Source organism: Scyliorhinus torazame, chromosome 29, assembly GCF_047496885.1.
Source record: "Scyliorhinus torazame isolate Kashiwa2021f chromosome 29, sScyTor2.1, whole genome shotgun sequence".
Lineage (NCBI taxonomy): Eukaryota > Metazoa > Chordata > Chondrichthyes > Carcharhiniformes > Scyliorhinidae > Scyliorhinus > Scyliorhinus torazame.
The window spans coordinates 17972212-17993247 of record NC_092735.1 but is presented as its reverse complement, the minus strand read 5'-3'; the positions used below and the strand labels follow the sequence as shown (position 1 = coordinate 17993247).

General features: G+C 48.8%; 1 protein-coding gene across 1 annotated transcript in view; it reads left to right on the top strand.

Moving 5' to 3' along the window:
* Positions 1–19933, top strand: part of LOC140403901 (glutamate receptor ionotropic, NMDA 2B-like) — a 457807-nt gene extending 437874 nt beyond the window's left edge. The window contains exon 4 of the mRNA XM_072492122.1: positions 19172–19933. Within this exon, the coding sequence (XP_072348223.1) occupies positions 19172–19774 (603 nt within the window). The 3' untranslated portion in view covers positions 19775–19933. The remainder of the gene's footprint in view (positions 1–19171) is intronic.
* Positions 19934–21036: the final 1103 nt, after the last annotated feature.

The window sequence follows — 21036 nt, the reverse complement described above, 5'->3', positions numbered from 1 at the left end:
AGAGAATGGAGAAAGAGAGAGAGAAAGAAAGGAGAAAGAGAGAGAAAAATAAAGGAGAAAAAGAGAGAGAGAAAGAAAGGAGAAAGAGAGAGAGAAAGGAGAAAGAGAGAGAGGAGAGAGAGAAGGAAGAAAGGAGAGAGAGAGGATAGAGAGAAAGAAGAGAGGAGAGAGAAAGGAGAGAGAGAAGAGAGAGAAAGGCGAGAGAGAGAACGGGAGAGAAAGGAGAAAGAGAGGTGCGATGAAGGAGAAAGAGAGAGGGACAGGGAAAGGAGAAAGAGGGAGAGAAAGAGAGGAGAGAGAAAGAAGGCAGAGAGAGAAAGAGAGGAGAGCGAGATAGGTGAAAGAGAGAGAGAGAAAGGAGAAAGAGAGAGAAAAATAAAGGAGAGAAAGAAAGGAGAAAGAGAGAGAGAAAGGAGAGAGAGAGAAAGAAGAAAGAAGAAAGAAGAGAGGAGAGAGAAAGGAGAGAGAGAGGAGAGAGAAAGGAGACAGAGAGGAGAGAGAGAGAACGGGAGAGAAAGAGAGAAGCAATGAAGGAGAAAGAGGGAGAGGGAAAGGAGAAAGAGGGAGAGAAAGGAGAAAGAGAGCGAGGGAGGAGAGAGAGAAAGAAGAAAGGAGAGAGAGAGGAGAGAGAAAGGAGAAAGAGAGGAGAGAGAGAAAGACGGGAGGAGAGAGAAAGGAGAAAGTGAGGAGAGAAAGGAGAGAGAGAGAGAGAACGGGAGAGAAAGGAGAAAGAGGAGCGATGAAGGAGAAAGTGAGAGAGAGGGGGAAAGGAGAAAGAGGGAGAGAAAGGAGAAAGAGAGGAGCGATGAAGGAGAAAGTGAGAGAGAGGAGGAAAGGAGAAAGGGAGAGAAAGGAGAAAGAGAGGAGCGATGAAGGACAAAGTGAGAGAGAGGGAGAAAGGAGAAAGAGGGAGAGAAAGGAGAAAGAGAGGAGCGATGAAGGAGAAAGTGAGAGAGAGGAGGAAAGGAGAAAGGGAGAGAAAGGAGAAAGAGAGGAGCGATGAAGGAGAAAGTGAGAGAGAGGGAGAGGGCGAAAGGAGAAAGAGGGAGAGAAAGGAGAAAGAGAGGAGCGATGAAGGGGAAAGTGAGAGAGAGGGAGAAAGGAGAAAGAGGGAGAGAAAGGAGAAAGAGAGGAGCGATGAAGGAGAAAGCGAGAAGGGAGAGAAAACACACATTTGGAGATGGTGTTGGGAGCGAGATGGAGTGACACTCAGAATGGTAAAAGAAAAACTAGGGAGTAATAAAAAAAAGTAAGAGGATGGTTGTAACTGGCAGAGCGGAGAGACGGACAGATGAGAATAAAGGTGGGGGAAAAGAGGGAGTGGGATCCGCTGATGTAAGTAGAGGAAAATGCAACGGAAGAAAAGGAGATACAGAGAAAGAGTGGGTGTGGGCGAGTTTACTGGGAGTCAGAGCTGAGGAAAGTTACTGCTGAAAATAATCATCAGAAAATTAAATTAAAATCACTCTAATTACAGTTTTAGATCATGAGGAGTTGGAACGTCAGCTCCTTGGGTTGTGAGAGATGGGTCTCTTTAGCATAAATGATTAGTGAAAATCAAACTCATTCAGCAGTGAAATTATGGATTGCCTACTGGGAGGAGACTGGAATGAAATTGCGCCTGTTTGAAATAATGGCACGTGGCAAATGAATGGGCGCGACGGGCGGTGTGATTCAGCGCCGGTCCCGGGGCAGAGGGCGTGGCACATTCACCTTCATCCGCCTCGAGGGAGTGACAGCTCTCCGCAAGGAAACAAAGGAGCGTTTGTCCAGTGGGAGGCTGGACCCGAGGGGCTGGAAATAGCTGGCTTTTAAAGCAGACCAAGGCAGGCCAGCAGCACGGTTCAATTCCCGTACCGGCCTCCCCGAACAGGCGCCGGAATGTGGCGACTAGGGGCTTTTCACAGTAACTTCATTCGAAGCCCACTTTTTTTTCATTTTCAGGAACAGCCTGAGGCCCAGTCAGAGGGAAGGTGGTGGCGAGGGGCACCGCCGCTGGGCTGGCAACCTGGGCTGTTGCTCTGGGGAACCGGCTTCAATCCTCGCCACGGCAGGCGGTGAACCTTTGTTGCAAACGCCCGTCTGGTCCTTGGGTAATGTTTTTGCTGCCTTGACCTGGTCTGGCCCGACACGTGGTTCCGGACCGCACACAGCAATCTGGTTGACTCTTGACTGCCCTCCCTATCCAAGGAATGGGCAACTAATTGGGGTAGCGGGACTGGGTAGGGTGCTCTTTCTGTGGGGGGGGGGGGGGGGGGGGGGGGCGGGGGCGGTGCAGACTCGCTGGGCCGAATGGCCTCCTTTTGTGCTGGAGGCGTTCTATGGAAATGCTGGCCTTGCTCGCAAGCCCCACGTCCCATGAAGAAATAAAATGGGAATACCAAAGAACCGAGGTTCACACAGGCCAACTGGCCCGTTGCATCTGAGGTCAGGGTGTAGTTCCAGCTCAGACCGCCTGGGATGAAAGATTCTTTTCTCTCTGGTGTTTGGATCTCCCAGAGTTGGGGAACTATTGGATGTAGAGTGGAAATTCAGGCACAGCATCAGCCAAATGGTCACGTTGCTGTTAGGTTTTCGAACAACTGCCATTGACCAGTTTCACCCTGATGGTGGCATTCAAAATGGAAGGCCCTCTTTCAGCGTTCGAGTCACATGTCGGCCAGACCAGGTAACGATGGCCAATTTCCTGCCCCAAAGGATATTAGTGATCCGGTTGGGTTTTTGTGATGAACTGGTAGCTTCCCGATCATTATTACCGCGACTGGCCTTTTAATTTCAGATTTATTAATACATTGAGTTTAAATTCCCCGGGGGGTGGGGGGTTTGAACTCATGCCCCCAAAATCTAAGCCTCTGAAGTACTCGCACAATAATGTTATTGTGCTATCGCAGCCGTTCAAGAGGGTCGAATGGCTGATTGCTGTTCTGTGGTTAGTCAGCAGTCAATGGCTGGAGCATGGCCTGCCCTGAAGGCCTCTGTTATGGGAGGCCTCCCTCGGATTGGCCAGGTTGTTGGCACATGCCCCCAAGGTGCACTGCAGCACTGGGAAGCTGTCCCTTGGAGTCCCCCATTTGGAAACTTCCATTAGAACTGCAGATTGTTGGAGATTGTCCTCAGTGTTTTCGAGGCATCCTTCTAGCCTGGTCAGAGGCAGGCTGCCCAGATGTCTTCAACCAAGAGGTATCATAGAATCATAGAAATTTAGAGCACGAAGAGGCCTTTCGGCCCATCTTGCCTTGGATGACCCTGCTCCATTTCCCAGCCATTCAGGTTGCATCACTTCACGCTTATTCGAGTACATTTCTGAACGTTTCTATCTCTCTCATCTTCTCAGACAGCACGTTGCAGATCCCACCATCCTCTGGATGAAAGAATTTTCCATCAAATCCCCTCCAAACCTCCCGGGATGGATTCTCTGTTCCTGAGGCTAAGTGTTGACGCCAGGGCAGAATTTGTGGATTTCCACGACAGCGAAAGTGGCGCCGCACCTGGATCGATTCAGCGACTGCGGAGGGGCTGGCACCAGCGCCAAGTGGAATGCAATTGATTCCAATGTGAAACAGTGCGAGATTCGCCGGTTCTGTGATTGACACTCGGGAGGCTGACAGGCTGCAGCCTCATATACACATTACACTTCCCACACACTCATCCCAGCCAACAGGATGGCACTGGTCACACTGGAGCACGCCCGTACAGCTGATACGGGGCCAGAGGGCACCTAGGGGAGTGCCCTGGGAGGGCATCTATATGACCCATGGCCCTAAGTTGACAATGGGCTGTTAGCGCCATGCGCAGCTGCATGGCTGCCTTTCCGGCTGCGGCAATGGTGTTCCGTGCCCGTCCACCCCGACCCCACAGCCCACCACCTGGCCACCCTCCGTGATCCCCCCCCCCCCCCCCCCGGCGCAACCGTCAGCAAACTATGGCAATGTTGGACTCTTTCCGTACCCCCCCTCTCTCTCCCTCAGCAGCCCCGACGCCGGTTTCGCGATTTCTAAAAGAATGCGTGAACCACACCGTCGGGGCCCCAGGAATATCGTAGGCGGAGAATCGCGGAGACACTGGGGAAATACTGGATCGGGCCCGCTAATAATATGCAAACGGTGTTTACTGCACGAGAGTTCCGGACCGCATTGACGCCGCTGGCGAGGTGATGGAGAAACGCAATTTGGCATCAAGTCGGCGCCCGCCTTGATTTTGCCGTCAGCCAACAGAGAATTCCACTCCCTAACTCTTGGCTTCTATGCCCTCCGGGGCCCCTCACCCAACAGGGATAGAGCCTTCTGATCCACTCTATCTAGACCCCTCATAATTTTATACACTTCAATTAAATCTCCCCTCATCCTCCTCTGCTCCAAAGGAAACAACTCCAGTCTATCCAATCTTCTAAAGTTTTACAGTCCAGGCAACACCTTCGTAAACTTCCTGTGTACCCTCTCGAGAGCAATCACATCTTTCCTACATCTAGGATGGCAGAGTCCTGACTGCCAAAGCCAATCTTCTTCACCCAGCTCAAGGAAAGCTTCCGAACAGGAGGAGGACAAAGGAAGCGCTTCAAAGACGCCCTGAAAGCTCACCTCAAGAAATGCAAGATAGACATCAATGCCTGGGAGACCCTTGCTCAGAAGAGACCTTCCTGGAGGAACCTCCTGATTGAAGGGAGACGATTCTTCGAGGACACCCGATGGTAAGGGGAGGCCCGGAAAAGGAGCCTGAGAAAGGAATACCGGCGAATACCGGCAAGGACCGATTCCACCTCCCGGAAACACCTACTAAGTGTGCGATCGAAGATGAAGCTCTAGGACCGGGCTCACCAGCCATATAAGAACTCACAGAACCCACGACCAGTAACACAGATTTTCTTAGGTGGATAATCAGACTGATTAGCAAGTGATCGCCGAAGAAGACAGCGAAGTCACCAGAACTGGATGCCATACTCCAGCTAAGGCCAACTAGTTCCAGCAGGACCTCCCTGCTCCCTACTATCTGCACCTTGTCTCGTACGGGCCAGTATCCCGTATACCATCTTGACCACCTTATTGATCTGTCCAGCCACCTGGCCATTTTTGGACACGCACTCCAAGTCCCCTTTGTTTCTCTACACTTCTCAGCGTCCTACCATTTAAGGTGTATCCCTTCCTTCGTAAACCTTTTCCAAATGCTCCCACTTCCCCGGATTGAACTCCATTTGCCATTTCTCCACCCACCTGATCCATCCATCGATATCTCCCTGCAGACTCCATTAGCAACCATGTGCTCAATACTTGTATCATCGGCAAACTTCTCGATCATACACCCCACAATCAAATCATTTCAAACGCCACAAAAATCAAGGGAGTGGAACACCACAACAGACTTAGAGTCACCACAGTGCTCCTCGACCGTTACAGTACACTTCTTGCTTTTTGGGACATATCAAAAGTTTACCAAATGAGTGATCCTCCTGCTCACAGTGATCTCTTCCTCCAGCTCGGCCCAGCGTCCTATCTGTGGGTCATTCTGTCACTTGATTGAGACATATAAAATCCTGAGGGGTGTTGACAGGGTGGATGTGGAGAGGACGTTTCCTTTGGTGGGAGAATCTCGACCTAGGGGCGGGGGGGGTCACCGTTTAAGGAGCCTTCCATTTAAAACGGAGTTGAGGTGAAATTGTTTCTTCCAGAGGGTCGTGAGTCTTTGGAATTCTCTTCCTGCTCTTACGCCCGGCCTGGTTCATCCGTCTACCTGTCTCTTTTCTTTTCTCTTCTTGAAAATTTTCCAGCATTTTCTCTTTTGTTATGGGTAAGCGAGGTGGTAATAGATTATCGGGGGCGGGGGGGTGGGGGTCGGGGGGTGGGGGGGGGGGGTGGGGGGTGGTGGGGGGGGGGGGTGGTGGTGGGGGGGTGGGGGGGTGGGGGTGGGGGGGGGTGGTGGGGGGCACTCCTACTCCTTGTCCGCACGCCCTTTGTGTCAGATGCCTTGAGGGTGGTGTTTGCAAGAGAGGCTGGGTGTTGACGGCACTGATGATGAAGCACTGATGGGGGCAGAGTCAGCGGAGGCCTGGGAGAGCGTCAACCTCCTCTGGCACAGCTATTGGGGAAAGAGGAGGAGAGGTTAGGCCTGCGGGCGAGTCGGGATCACACGCCACTCTCGACGAGGAAAGTGTTGCAATTGGATTTCTCATTTTCTAAAGAGCGATGTGGAACACAATGGGGCCTCTCTTTTGTCCTTCTTAATGCAAACCTTGCTGGTGTCCAGCAGTGAGGCAGGCAGGGTGACACAGTGAGATCAGGCCACCTCATTCCCTCCCGTGACCCTCCGATGTGCCGGTTCTGTTCTGAGAGTTCAATACCGTTACCTCTCCTTTCTACAAATAACAGGTCTGTGTGGGAGTTTGGAATTTGTGTTCAACCCCCTCACAATACTGCACAAAGTGATCTCCTGGCAACAAGAAGAACAGCTTCATCTACATATTTTAACATAATTAAACATTCCAAGGTGCATTATAAATCCCAGTGTGACACTGAGCCACAGGAGGAGTTACTGGGCTGGGCAGATTTCGAAGGACTCCGGAGCTACCTAGAATTTCAGAATTCCGTGATTTCCCTGCCACTATTCTCGGCATCCCCAAGTTCCACTGCCACGGGACATGGGCGTGAGCAATGAGCCCGGATCCTGCACTCCCGACCTGGCCAACTCCTTGTAGGGATAGGTGTCTCCAACCTCTACCCCCCCAACAACTCGCAAACCTCCTGAAGTCAGGTCAGTTTACTCTGACCCACGGCTTATGGATCTCAGAGGCAACAAAGAACAAAGAAAAGTACAGCACAGGGACAGGCCCTTCGGCCCTCCAAGCCTGCACCGACCATGCTGCCCATCTAAACTAAAACCTTCTACACTTCCTGGGTCCGTATCCCTCTATTCCCATCCTATTCATGTATTTGTTGAGATGCCCCTTAAATGTCACTATCGTCCCTACTTCCACCACCTCCTCCGGTAGCGAGTTCCAGGCACCCGCTACCCGCTGTGTAAAAAACATGCCTCGTACATCTACTCTAAACCTTGCCCCTCGCACCTTAAACCTATGCCCCCTAGTAATTGACCCCTCTACCCTGGGAAAAAGCCTCTGACTATCCACCCTGTCTATGCCCCTCATAATTTTGTCGACCTCTATCAGGTCGCCCCTCAACCTCCGTCGTTCCAGTGAGAACAAACCAAGTTTATTCAACCTCTCCTCATAGCTAGTGCCCTCCATACCAGCAACATCCTGGTAAATCTCTTCTGCACCCTCTCTAAAGCCTCCACATCCTTCTGGTAGTGTGGCGACCAGAATTGAACACTATACTCCAAGTGTGGCCTAACTAAGGTTCTATACAGCTGCAACATGACTTGCCAATTCTTATACTCAATGCCCCGGCCAATGAAGGCAAGCATGCCGTATGCCTTCTTGAAGCATAATCTGGATTTGGGGACCCTTTTGAAAGTTATCTTTAAAAGGTCCTACCCGTGCCCCCTGCCTTCTCCATGCCAACTCATGACCCCTACCCACCCCCTTGGGACCTTACAACCCACATGCCAACTCTCTACCAACTCATCCTCCCATTCACCCCAATAGTCCCTCATATCCTCATGCCAACTCATGACCCTACCATGCCCATTCACCCAGTGTAGACTCTGGACGGAGCTCGATAGTAAATCCATAGCATGTGTGAAATAGCTTAGAAAAAAATAGCTTAGAAAAAAATAGCTTAGAAAAAAAAGCACCAGATCATATTTTTATGAGAAAAAAAACCCGTGTTCCTGGAACCCGATAAATGTGTCCATCGGACAGCCCATTAAAGCTGCAGTAACAGAAGACACTTGTTAACTTTGTGCAAATAAACATTGAGACATTGACAAAAGATGGAGCCCAGATTCTGGTGAAAGGATTATGTTAGCTTGTTTACAAAGAAGCGCTGCCTTTGCTTAATCGACATGGAAACATGGGATCTAGGAGCAGGAGGAGGCCATTCGGTCCTTCGAGCCTGTTCCACCATTCGTTCTGGTCATGGCCGATCATCCAATTTAATAGCCTAATCTTGCTCCCCCCTCCCCCATCATCTCTATGAGGTTGTAGTGAGTGTTTTGGTGATCTCTTTTATCAATGTCTCAGTGTTAAGAGGCGTCAAGGGCTCCAAACTTCTGTTATTGATACTTTACTGGGCTGTTAGCTTGACTCTTTCATAAGGTTGTACAAAATTATGAATGGATGTTTGTTGATCTAAGCATTTTCACATCAGCCTTTGTTATTATAGACTTCATTGGTTTGGCACATGGCGTTTACTGGTTGAATGGGCATGAGCTGACATGGGCGGTATGAGGGGCAAATGTGAATGGCGGGCATTGACTTGCATGGGGGATGTGAGGGGCCATAGGTATGGGTAGGAGCATGAGTTGGTACCGGAGGTGATGGAGGAGTGGGTGGGGGGGTGTGATGGGGTGTGAGGGGTGAAGGCAGAAGGCCTGGAATGAAACCAAACAACTGGGGTGAAGTCTTTGAGAACCGAGGCGGGCCTTTTAACCGGCCAACTTCGACAGTCAGCTACCCCTGTCTTTGCCCCAGGATTGTGGCCTCAGGGGCGAGAATCCTGTCCAATATTAAGTCAGATAAACCAAAGCTGGGTGTAAGAGATACATTTTGTCTTAAGGGAGGACAACGAAGATGGACGGCGGAGAGATAGGTGAGGTAATTCCAGAGCTGGGGGCCTGGGCAACTCAAGGCACTCCCACCAATAGTGAAGCGATTAAAATGGTGGGGTGAATAAGAGGCCGGAATTAGAACATCAGCTTGAGAAGGCCAATAGCGAACAAGCCTGTCATTTTTCTTTGGGTTGATTATTAGAATCTGAAGCAGAGTGGTTGGAGAAACACTTTCATAGAATTTCCAGTGCAGAAGGAGGCCATTCGGCCCATCGAGTCTGCACCGGCCCTTGGAAAGAGCACCCTACCCAAGGTCAACACCTCAACTCTACCCCCATAACCCAGTAACCCACCCAACACTAATGGCAATTTTGGACACTAAGGGGAATTTATCATGGCCAATCCACCTAACCTGCACATCTTTGGACTGTGGGAGGAAACCGGAACACCCGGAGGAAACCCACGCACACACGGGGAGAACGTGCAGACTCCGCACAGACAGTGACCCAAGCCGGAATCGAACCTGGGACCCTGGAGCTGTGAAGCAATTGTGCTATCCACAATGCTACCGTGCTGCCCACTTGCTCTTACGCCCGGCCTGGTTCATCCGTCTATGATAGATCTACCATGCGGTTTTAGTAGCACTTTGCGATTACTAGAACTCAGTAGAAATTTAAGTTGAAACTTCTCAGGTGCAAATAAGAATTGTTTCATTTGTCTTCTATTGATTACAATTGAAAGTCCTTTAAAAGGCAATTCGTAGACAATTGAAAACTTTCAAAGAATCACAGAAATGATTTTCTTGCTTAGGCAAACAGCTCGCCAATAACTTTCGAAGTCAAAGTCTGAAAATGAAATATGAAGACAGGGAGACAGTGAATAGTTCAGATCAAAGTATAGATGATGCATGAATAAAAATGGCCGTACGGACCCACACGGTTATACTAAATCATTTTGGTCTTTCGCCATCTATCTACACCTCTAAGTCATCCTAATTGGTTTGGGTTAGAATCAAATGAGTTTGATTTGACGGTTAGCTGTCAATCTTGAATTTTGCAACATTAGTTTTAATTGTTTTGTGTCTACATACTTGTGTATGTTAAGGAATGCGATATTGAGCTGTTATTGCGACCAGTTTGAACTGGTCTTTTGCTGACTTGCTGTTATAACAACAGAGCCTTCATGTTACTGTGTCGTTGCTATGCTGTTGCTGCGGAGCCTGCCCTGTCCTTGGACACAGTCTTGAAAAATGTATTCATTCGTTCAGTTAAAGTGTTTGTTTTAATCTCTCCTGCTTTTGCATGTATCAGGTTCTTTTGTGTATCTGTTGTTTTATGTTGTACTGTCTTACTAGAATAATGGAACTTGCTAAAGTGTTATGCTATTTTGTAAACTGTATGTTTTGAGATGACCTGAGGTTACCAGAGTGTTGAAATCCTTAATTTAAAATGGGTAAAACTGGGGCTTAATATTTATCCTAAATAGCTATATTTTACCTATCAGGTGTATTTGGAAATAGTTGACTTCTACAGTCTACCTGTCTCTTTTTTTTTCATTCCACTCTGCAAACTAAAAGTTAAACATCACTCACTGCTCATTATCTGTTACCGTCTTTGATGACTGGCTCCAGGGCCGCTCGGCAATTCAGGGCGAAGGGAAGTTGTCACCTCTCCCTCAGCTCCCTGGGAAGATGAATGGCTATCTTTGTGAGCCCACTGAGGAGTTTTCCAGCTCTCACTGCTTCCCATGGCGCCTCTCATCAGAGCAACCCTGGTGTGGCAGCGAGTTAAGTCGAAGATTTATTCACTGTGTTTCATAGCTCTAAACAAGGCAGGGGCTTCCCAGTGTCGAACCTTGAGAAATTAAATATTCATTGTGAGCATGTGAATGCTGAGTCTTCAGATTGATAATCTGCTACATAACGGTACCAAATTGAGAATTAATTTGAATGGAATCTGAATCCCAGCCATTTATTTTTCAATGGGAGCTCCTGTTGACAACATCGAGCTATTCCACGCCTCCATGAGCTTTCGTTCAAAGCCTATTGAATTTGACATTGTACTGAGGCCCAGTTCACCCTCGCTGGTGGCTGAAAATGATCCCGGCTAGCACTGTGGAGTCACTGTGCCAAGGTCGCAGGTTCGATTCCCTGCTGGGTCACTGTCTGTGCGGAGTCTGCACATTCTCCCCGTGTGTGCGTGGGTTTCCTCCGGGTGCTCCGGTTTCCTCCCACAGTCCAAAGATGTGCAGGTTAGGTGGATTTGCCATACTAAATTGCCCCTTAGAGTCCAAAAATGTTAGGAGGGGTTATTGGGTTGCGGGTATAGGGTGGAAGTGAGGGCTTAAGTGGGTCGGTGCAGACTCGATGGGCTGAATGACCTCCTTCTGCACTGTATGATCTATTACGAGAAGATGAGCAGGGGAGGTCTCCCTGGGGTCTTGACCAATATCTGTCCCTCACCCAACGCTGCAAATGGACCTTTCTTGACATCTTCACCTGGATATATCTGGGATCGTGCTGTGCACAAATCAGCCACTACATTTCCTGCATTTTACATTTTTTTTTCACGGGGTGTAGCCCCAGCATTTGTTGCCCATCCCTAAATGCCCTCGAGAAGGTGGTGGTGAGCCGCCTTCTTGAACCCGCTGCAGTCCGTGTGGTGTAGGTACATCCACAATGCTGTTAGGGAGGGAATTCCAGGAGTTTGGCCCAGCGACAGTGAAGGAACGGCTGACATAATAATAATCTAATAATAGCCTTTATTGTCACAGGTAGGTTTACATTAACACTGTGAAAATCCCCTAGTCGCCACATTCCGGCGCCTGTTCGGGTACACAGAGGGAGAATTCAGAATGTCCAATTTACCGAACAGCACGTCTTTCGGGACTTGTGGGAGGAAACCGGAGCACCCGGAGGAAATCCACGCAGACACGGGGAGAACGTGCAGACTCCGCACAGACACTGACCCAAGCCGGGAATCGAACCTGGCGCTGTGAAGAAACAGTGCTAACCACTATGTTACTGTGCCACCCACCATTTTCCAAGTCAGGATGGTGAGTGGCTTGGAGAGGAATCTCTCCAAGGTGTTGGGGTGCACATATATTTGCTGCCCTTATCCTTCTGGATGGTAGTGGTTGTGGCTTTGGAAGGTGCTGCCCAAGGAGCCTTGGTGAGTTAGTGCAGTGCATCTTGTAGATGGTACACACAGCTGCCACTGTGCGTCGGTGGTGGAGGGAGTGAATGTTTGTGGATGGGGTGCCAATCAAGCGGGGCTGCTTTGTCCTGGATGGTGTTGAGCTTCTTGAGTATTATTGGAGCTGCACTCACCCAGGCAAGTGGGGAGTATCCCATCACACTCCTGACTTGTGCCTGGTCGGTGGTGGACAAGTTTGGGGAGTCGCTCGCCGTCTGATTCCTAGCCTTTGACCTGCTCTTGTAACCACAGTATTTATACAGCCAGTCCATAGAATTATCATAGAATTTACAGTGCAGAAGGAGACCATTCGGCCCGTCGAGTCTGCAACGGCTCTTGGAAAGAGCACCCCACCCAAGGTCAACACCCCCACCCTATCCCCATAACCCAGTAACCCCACCTAACACTAAGGGCAATTTTGGACACTAAGGGCAATTTATCATGGCCAATCCACCTAACCTGCAAATCTTTGGACTGTGGGAGGAAACCGGAGCACCCGGAGGAAACCCACGCAGACACGGGGAGAATGTGCAGACTCCGCACAGACAGTGACCCAAGCCGGAATCGAACTTGGGACCCTGGAGCTGTGAAGCAATTGTGCTAACCACAATGCTACCGTGCTGCCCGACAGTTCAGTTTCTGGTCAATGGTAAGCTCTCAGGATGTTGGTAGTGGGGGATTCAGCGATGGTAATGCCATTGAAGGTCAAGGGGCGATGGTTAGATTCTCTCTTGTTGGAGATGGCCATTGCCTGGCACTTGTGTGGCGCGAGTGTAACTTGCCACTTGTCAGCCCGAGCCTGGATATTGTCCAGGACTTGCTGCATTTGGACATGGACTGCTTCACAATAATGCGGCTGCTTCAGATGCATTTCATTGGCTTTGCGGTCTCCTAAGCTTAGGAAAGATTGTATATAAGTCCAGGTTCTCCTGCAAGCACCATGATCCATGTCAAATGCCGATGACTCACACAGAGATAGTTGCCTCTCTTTCTCGGTTTTGATCCTTAACTTTAATTTTGACACACCAATTTGCACGCCCACGTAGTGAGACAATCGCCCTGTAACTTGCTTCAAATATTCATATCAACTTTCTGTTTTCCCCCCTTACATTGCTCATGGGTAATAATTGATCTGACCATGGTCATCATGTATTGTTGACCTATCCCTTTAAGACCCTGGGGAGGTGGTGAAATCAGTCCCAAGGTCATTGAGAGTTTAATTGCCCTATGATGAAAGAAATTTGACGATGGACTCAGTTCTGGGTCGAACCTCAAACAAAACATTTTGAATGAACTGATTTTCTTTCTTTCACACATTTAAACCTTGGGGTAAAATTGGTCGCCTCCATTGCATCCCCTCCCCCCACCATGGAATGGATGATTCTGCCCCCAAGTGTCATGTGAGAGTACCTTTAAGAAATGGGTGTTTAAGAAATGTACTTTTAAGAAATGGGTATTATCAGTGATGTCAGAGAGTGGGTGGAGCTGGGCTGTTTGTCAGCTTTTTACTTTCGTTTTTCAGCAGGCTGCAGGGTGTGTTTTACTTTCCTTTTCAGTGTTGGAGCTGAAGCCAGACCAAGCAGGTGTACTGTTGATCTCTCTGCCATCAAAAGACTATCTCTTGCTCATTTGGTGAATTCAGAATTATAAATGTTTTCAGTAGTGACTTTAACCTGATGTGCTTTTGATAAAGGTTTTGTTTTTAAGTCGTATGGATGTTAAAAAGGAGAGCTTAAAGGATTACTTAGTGTTGTAGTCTTTGGGGGTTGTATTTGAATTGATGGTTGCTAAGATGTTCACTGTGTGTTTTAAAAAGGTTCACTTGAGTTCATAGAATAAACATTGTTTTGTTTAAAAAAAATACTTTTCCATTTCTGCTGTACCACACCTGTAGAGTGGGCCGTGTGCTCCCCCTACCACAATCTAGTAAAAGTTGTGGGTCAGGTGAACTCCATGATACATTTTGGGGGTCTCTGAACCCTGGCCCATAACACAAGCTTCATCTGAATAGCTAAAGGAGTTTTAAATCCTCCATAGACACTTTCGGGAATATAGACCAGCAGGTAATGGCTGTGAGCAAGATTGGACAGGCTGGGAGTGTTTGCTCGATGCTCAGGGGAGATTTAATTGGACATGTATAAGATTACGAGGGGCTAGATAATGTGGATAGGAGGGACGTATGTCCTAGAGAGTTCAACAGCCGAGTCATAGGTTTAATGTCATTGACAGTAAGATTAGAGGGGAGTTGAGTAGTATTTTGTTTAACCCAGGGGATGCTGGGAGCCTGGAACAGTGCAGAAGGAGGCCATTCAGCCCATCAAGTCTGCACCGACCCGCCTAAAGAGCACCCTGACCAGGCCCACTCTCCCACCCGATCCCCGTAACCCCGCCTAACCTTTTGATACTAAAGGGCAATTTACCATGGCCAGTCCACCTAACCTGCACATCTTTGGACTGTGGGAGGAAACCGGAGCACTCGGAGGAAACCCACGCAGACACGGGGAGAATGTCACCCAAGGCCGGAATTGAACCTGGGTCCCTGGCGCTGTGAGGCAAAGGTGCTAACCACTGGGCAACCAATTACCCTTTGCCTCTCGCGCATGTGTGAGGCCATTGGGTGAAGATAGGACTGGACTGAGCTTTTCCCTGTCCGACTGGCACTCTGCCTTGGGGGCGGGTGTGTGATAGGATGATGGGGTGATGGGATGGTGTGATGGGGGTTCAAGGTAAGACCTCCCTGTATTACCCTGACTACAACATGACCCCAGCAGACACCTTCAAACGCTGTCATCTTCACCAAGGCTCCTCGGTATTGCTAACCTGTGACTCAACTGATAGACTGATGAGGTATTTGTCCTGGTCCTGAGTTTAGTTTTTTAATAATTAGCTTGTGGGATATACGAGCATCGTTGGCTAGGCCGAGCACTTACTGTCCATCTATTATTACCCCTTGGGAAGGTGGTGGTGAGCCGCCTTCTTGAACCGTGTGGTGTAGGTACACCCACGGTGTTGTTAGGGAGTTCCAGGATTCTGACCCAGTGACAGTGACAGCCGATATATTTCCACGTCAGGATGATGTGAGACTTGGAGGGGATCTTGCAGGTGGTGGTGTTCAAATTCACCTGCTGCTCTTGTCCTTCTAGGTGGCAGTGGTTGTAGGTTTGGAAGGCGCTGCCTAAGGAGCCTTGGTGAGTTGCTGCAGTGCATCTTGTAGATGGTACACACGGCTGCCACTGTGCATCAGTGGTGGAGGGAGTGAATGCTTGTTGTGGATGGGATGCTGATCAAGCGGGGCTGCTCTGCCCTACGATGGTGTCAAGTTTCTTGAGTGTTGTTGGAGCTGCAGTCATCCAGGCAAGTGGAGAGTATTCCATCACACCCCTGAATTGTGCCTTGTAGATGGTGGACAGGCTTTTTGGAGACAGGAGGTGAGTCAAAGGCCACAGAATTTCTAGCTTCTGACCTGCTCTTGTAGCCACATTATTTATACGATTGGTCAAGTTATGTTTCTGGTTAATGGTAACCCCAGATTGTGATCCTGGAGGATTTAGAGATAATGGACTGGATTTTCACAAGGTCTGAATGACTTATGAACCCTTTAATAATTCTAGGATTTTTGGCTTCATTCCCAGCTGCCTGATTTTCAGGAGTAGGCTGGTTCCTGTTAAAAGTTCACATTCGCATTCTCGACTTGGTCAACTTCATTGTGGAGATAGGCATGTCCTACCCCTCCGAAACGTTCGTGGAGTCGGCCAGGTTTTTAAACAGCTGCGCCTCACATCCTCTCAGAGGAGTCATGAACTGTTGTCTACACGTTAAAAATGTCCTCCTTTTGTCCCCAAGCCAACTTCCTCCTGCCGCTCCCATTCACCCTCCATGGCCCCTCGCACCCCGAATGCCAAGCTCTGCCTTTCCACCACTCCTCATACCCCTCATACATCCAATGTTAAGTTATTACATGCCCATTGACAAACTATGAATAAAACCATTGAACCCGACAATGGCAGTGTGGTGCGCAAAAAATGTCTGAAAAAAAGTAATTCATTCATGAATTTCTACTATGTTAAAACATTCAAGTGAGAATTCAGTGCGCTGGGCCACGCCCTTAAAAAGGGGGTTGGTTTATCGCATTTTGTTATTGAATTGGAACAGTTAAGGGAGAATTCATTAAGTGTTATATACATGGATCACTGTGGCTGTGGGGTGTCTTATGTTTGTGATGCGACCATCAATTCACTCAAGGACTCGTGTCGGAGTAAAACAGTGGTTTTAATTAACTATCAACTTTGCCTGCCTGCGACTGGTACATACTGAGGACAGTCCCTCAGTCCAGCTACTCTTATACTCCTTCAAAGGGGCGGAGCCCACACATGCTCCAACATCCTCCAACATCTCCCCCTGTGGGTGAAGCCATACAATGCCCCACAGATAAAACCCACAGGGTTAATAACATAGAACATAACTGGTGAATGAACTGTATTTACAAACATAGAACATTAACTGGTGATTTAACTGTATTTACATTCACCACAGTTTGTAATTGATAAACATTTTTGCTGTGTTTATAGATTATATATGTGTTAACTACATTCGTAGAATAAACTTTATTTTGATTTTTTAAAAAGTAGCTTCACTCAGAAGCAACAAAAGTGTCAATCATCCAGTCCCTTTAAAGTATCAGTAAGAACAATCGCGAGCACTTGAAGCCACTTAACCTTGTGTAAATAAATATTGTGAAATTGGCTGCAGAGATGAGAGAGCCTGAGCTGTCAATCAAGCATTTACTTTTCTCTGGGGCACAGGGTTTTCTCCAAGAGTGATGGTTGGCTGCATTAGAAGCCAAGCCTCTGCTCAGCTGAGAGCCCAGACAACCATTAATTTTGTTGAAACACTTTGGAGTGTTGATCAAGCCACTCAGTTCAAGGGCAATTAGGGATGAGCAATAGATGCTGCCCCAGCCAGCGACGCCCACATTCTGTGAATGACTAGGAAATAAAAAGTGAACTACATGCTGCATCCTGCTTTAGTGATGATTCCTGAGTGCTCCAGTGGCAGATGGAGAGGGGTAACAGAGGACAATATGAAACCTCACTGTCCAGGATCAGTCATGAAGAATCGCTGCTGGGTGGAAGGTACTGATGCGACATACGGTGGTGTCCCTAGCACTTTGTTATGACAACTTTATGAGGAATTATGAGGGACATAGCTAGGGTAGATAGGAAGAAACCTTTTCCCTTAGTAGAGAGGTCAATAACCATTGGGCATAGATTTAAAGTAAGGGTCAGGAAATCTAGAGGGGATTTGAGGATGTTGGGAATTTGAGGGGATTTAATGGGTGTTGGGAAACTGGAACTCGCTGCCTGAAAGGACGGCAGAGGTGGGAACTGACACAACGCTGAAGAAGTATTTAGATGAGCATTTGAAATGCCATCGTACACAAGGCTACGGACCAAATGCTGGAAAATAGGATAGGCTTGGTGTGTAATGGCTGGCGTAGACATCATGGGCTGAAGGGCCTCTTATGTGCAGTAAAGCTCCAGGACTCTATGGGGTGAATGTGGGCAACACAATAGCACAGTGGTTAACACGGTTGCTTCACAGGGACCCAGCTTCGATTTCCGGCTTGGGTCACTGTCTGTGCGGAGTCTGCACGTCCTCCCCGTGTCTGCGTGGGTTTCCTCCGGGTGCTCCGGTTTCCTCCCACAAGTCCCGAAAAACGCGCTTGTTAGGTGAATTGGACATTCTGAATTCCCTCTCCGTGTACCCGAACAGGCGCCGGAGTGTGGCGACGAGGGAATTTTCACAGTAATTGCAGTGCTAATGCAAACCTACTTGTGACATTAATAAAGATTATTATTATTCTCCGCCGACGGGATTCTCCGTTCCACTGGCAGCGCACCCACCGTGGGTTCCCAACGTTGTGGGGTGGCTACCGTGGAAAATGCCGCTGGCCAGCGGCGGGTACGGAGAATCTCGCTGTCTGCGACGGTGTGTCTCCGGGAAGCACGAGGCTGGGGAACGGAGGAATCCACCCCTCTAACTTTAGAACGAACTCAGCACGGACTGGAAAGTGTAACTTTCCTATTCTGTTTGGTTCTGTTAATCAATGGGCACCGAGGGACAGTGATTGACGAAGCTGTTTAACATCTATTCTGGTAACATTATTTGTGGAGCTTACACTGAAAGATCGGATTACATTCCAACCTAATAATTCTGTGGAATGAAACGCAGAACCATGCTGATCCTGGACTGCAGGGACAGAGAACGGGCTGGAAGTAGTCAGCCTCTTGGATTAGAGAAGAGAGTCAAGGATTCAGGTTCATACCCTTCAGCAGAATTTGAAAGCAAACATCGGGGCTGAACGGCAGGAGAACAGTGACAGACACAAGGAGGGAGCGAGTATCCGGTGTAGGATTGTTGTACGATGTGACATGTTATCTCCGTCAAGTAATAGTTGCAAGCTTCGATGAGATTAAAGGAACCAGGAAGGGATAAAACAGAAGCAAAATACTGCAGATGCTGAAAATCTGAAATTAAAAACAGAAACCGCTGCAAAAACTCAGCACGTCAGACAGCAGCTCCGGAGAGAGAAACAGGTCGGAATTTTTCCCCGCCTCCAGTGGCGGGTTAATGACGGGTGGGGGAGCAGGGTGTGGGGGTGGGGCGCGGAGGGGAACAATGCAGCAGGAGCATCAAAATCGGTTTCCTGCTGACATTAAAATGGCGGCAGGGCACGGCGCCATCCAGAACGCCTCCCCCCCCCACCCCCGGCAGCCTAATCGGCAAGGTAGCACAGTGGTTAGCACTGTTGCTTCACAGCTCCAGGGTCCCAGGTTTGATTCCCGGCTTGGGTCACTGTCTGTGCAGCGTCTGCACGATCTCCCCGTGTCTGCGTGGGTTTCCTCCGGGGGCTCCGGTTTCCTCCCACAAGTCCCGAAAGACGTGCTTGTTAGGTGAATTGGACATTCTCAATTCTCCCTCTGTGTACCCGAACAGGCGCCGGAGTGTGGCGACTAGGGGATTTTCACAGTAACTTCATTGCAGCGTTAATGTAAGCCTACTTGTGACAATAATAACGATTACTATGTAACGAAGATTACTAATCAGCGAGGCCAGCATCGCGCGATAACGGCGGCAATTCCCACCGGTCTCCGTGTGGCCGGAAACCCGCAGTCCCGGGACGGTTGGAAATGGGGGGGGGGGGGGGGATTGGGCTAAAAAGTAAAACCCGAAGGTGCCAGAAAGGCTGAGCGGAGCCGCGAAGGCTTCTGAAGGCAGTCGGAAGCAGTTCAGTAACTCTGCCCCATTTTGTCTTGCAGGATGATTCATCAATGTTCTTCCAATTTGGGCCCTCCATTGAGCAGCAGGCCACAGTGATGTTGAACGTCATGGAGGAATACGACTGGTATATATTTTCTATTGTAACAAGCTATTTCCCTGGTTACCAGGAGTTTATCAATAAGATCCGAAGCACTATTGAAAACAGTTTTGTTGGTTGGGAGATGGAGGAGGTTATGTCTCTGGATGTTTCAATGGATGACGGAGAATCCAAAATCCAAAACCAGCTTAAGAAGCTTCAAAGCCCCGTCATCCTCCTCTTTTGCACCAAGGACGAGGCTACCTACATCTTTGAGGTGGCCGAGTCCGTCGGCCTCACTGGCTATGGCTACATCTGGATTGTGCCCAGTACAGTCACAGGGAACACGGATATTATTCTGCCAGAGTTCCCCACTGGATTAATTTCGGTCTCCTACGATGAGTGGGATTATGGGCTCCCAGCCAGGGTGAGGGACGGGGTGGCCATTATCACCACCGCAGCGTCCACCATGCTGGCCGAACGCAGGGAAATCATGGAACCCAAAACCAGCTGCTACAGTGTGCAGGAACGAAGGGCTCATCAATCAAACACTTTGCACAGGTAGGACCTGACTCTGAGCTCCTATGTTTGGTTTGCTGTGGGATTTGCGAGTGTTGACGTCCATTATTGAACTGCGAGTGTTGAATTGCATTGTTGGAATGCACTGTTGGGATGTGCAGGGCACGGCGTGGAATAGAGCACCAAGGTCATGCATGCAATGCTTCATAAAACACCACTGTCAATGTATTTGCCTCTTTGCAGTTCACTTGTAGCACTCTGAGATATGCTGCCCTAACCCACTGAATGCTGCCATTCTCATAAGACGGCTCCTTCTCGGGGTTGGTGGTGAGCATAGCTGGCTGCCACTCAGCACGTGTCACTAATTCCTCTGCCTGCTTCCTCAGCCTCGGCCAACCGCAAGAAGCAGGGATGGCCTTGTAAGCCAGGACTTAACGTTATAATTACCCCTGGCCATTGAAGAAACATTGCCACTACCAAAATCCTTTTTCTCACCGTCATTCGTCAACACAAGACAAGTGGCCTTTGAAACCCAGATTTCATTCCTGCTCTTGGATCAACAGCTACAACTGATCCCACGGCTCTGGGTTCCCGCTATTGGGACTCCCAGAGCTCAGCCACATCCAACAAACCTTGATTAGGAATGGAAGCGAAACGGGAGGCCAACGGGAGAATGGAGACACGCGAGAAATATGCAATGACGTTACAACATGGGAACAGGACCAATCTTTGTTAGCATTTGTTCCCAATCTGAGAACATGGTCCTAATCATGATTTCTAACTGTTCCATTGTCCCTTAAATCTCCCTGCCCTGGATTAATGGAGAGGGTTATTTGGAAGGAAGGGATGGTCCAGATGCAAACCCACCCAACAAATCCAAAAATGGTGGCTGACAGGAAGGTGACCGACTGGCATGGTGCGATCCCATGTAGCATGGGAAAAGCTGAAAGATGGGGCAAGCCAACCGACCATCATCCATTCAATCCCTTTCCTTCATCCACCTGTCCAACCTCATCTCGAATGTTGACGTTCTTGCTGCCCGACCCACTCAGCCAGAAGTGAATTCCATAGCCTCACAGCTCTCTGTGCAAAGACGATTCTCCCATCCTCTGGTCTAAATCGCTTACGTTGAGCCTGCAGAGCATCAGTTGTCTTCTTATCTAACGAAAAGGGCCCACTTCTATCTCAACCTTTAATACTTTTAGCATATCTACCCAATAACCTGCATCGTTCCAATGAAAATATAGTTCAACTTAAGTTATTTTCTGTCTTACATTTTCTTAAGCCTGGGGGCATGCCAGTAAGAAT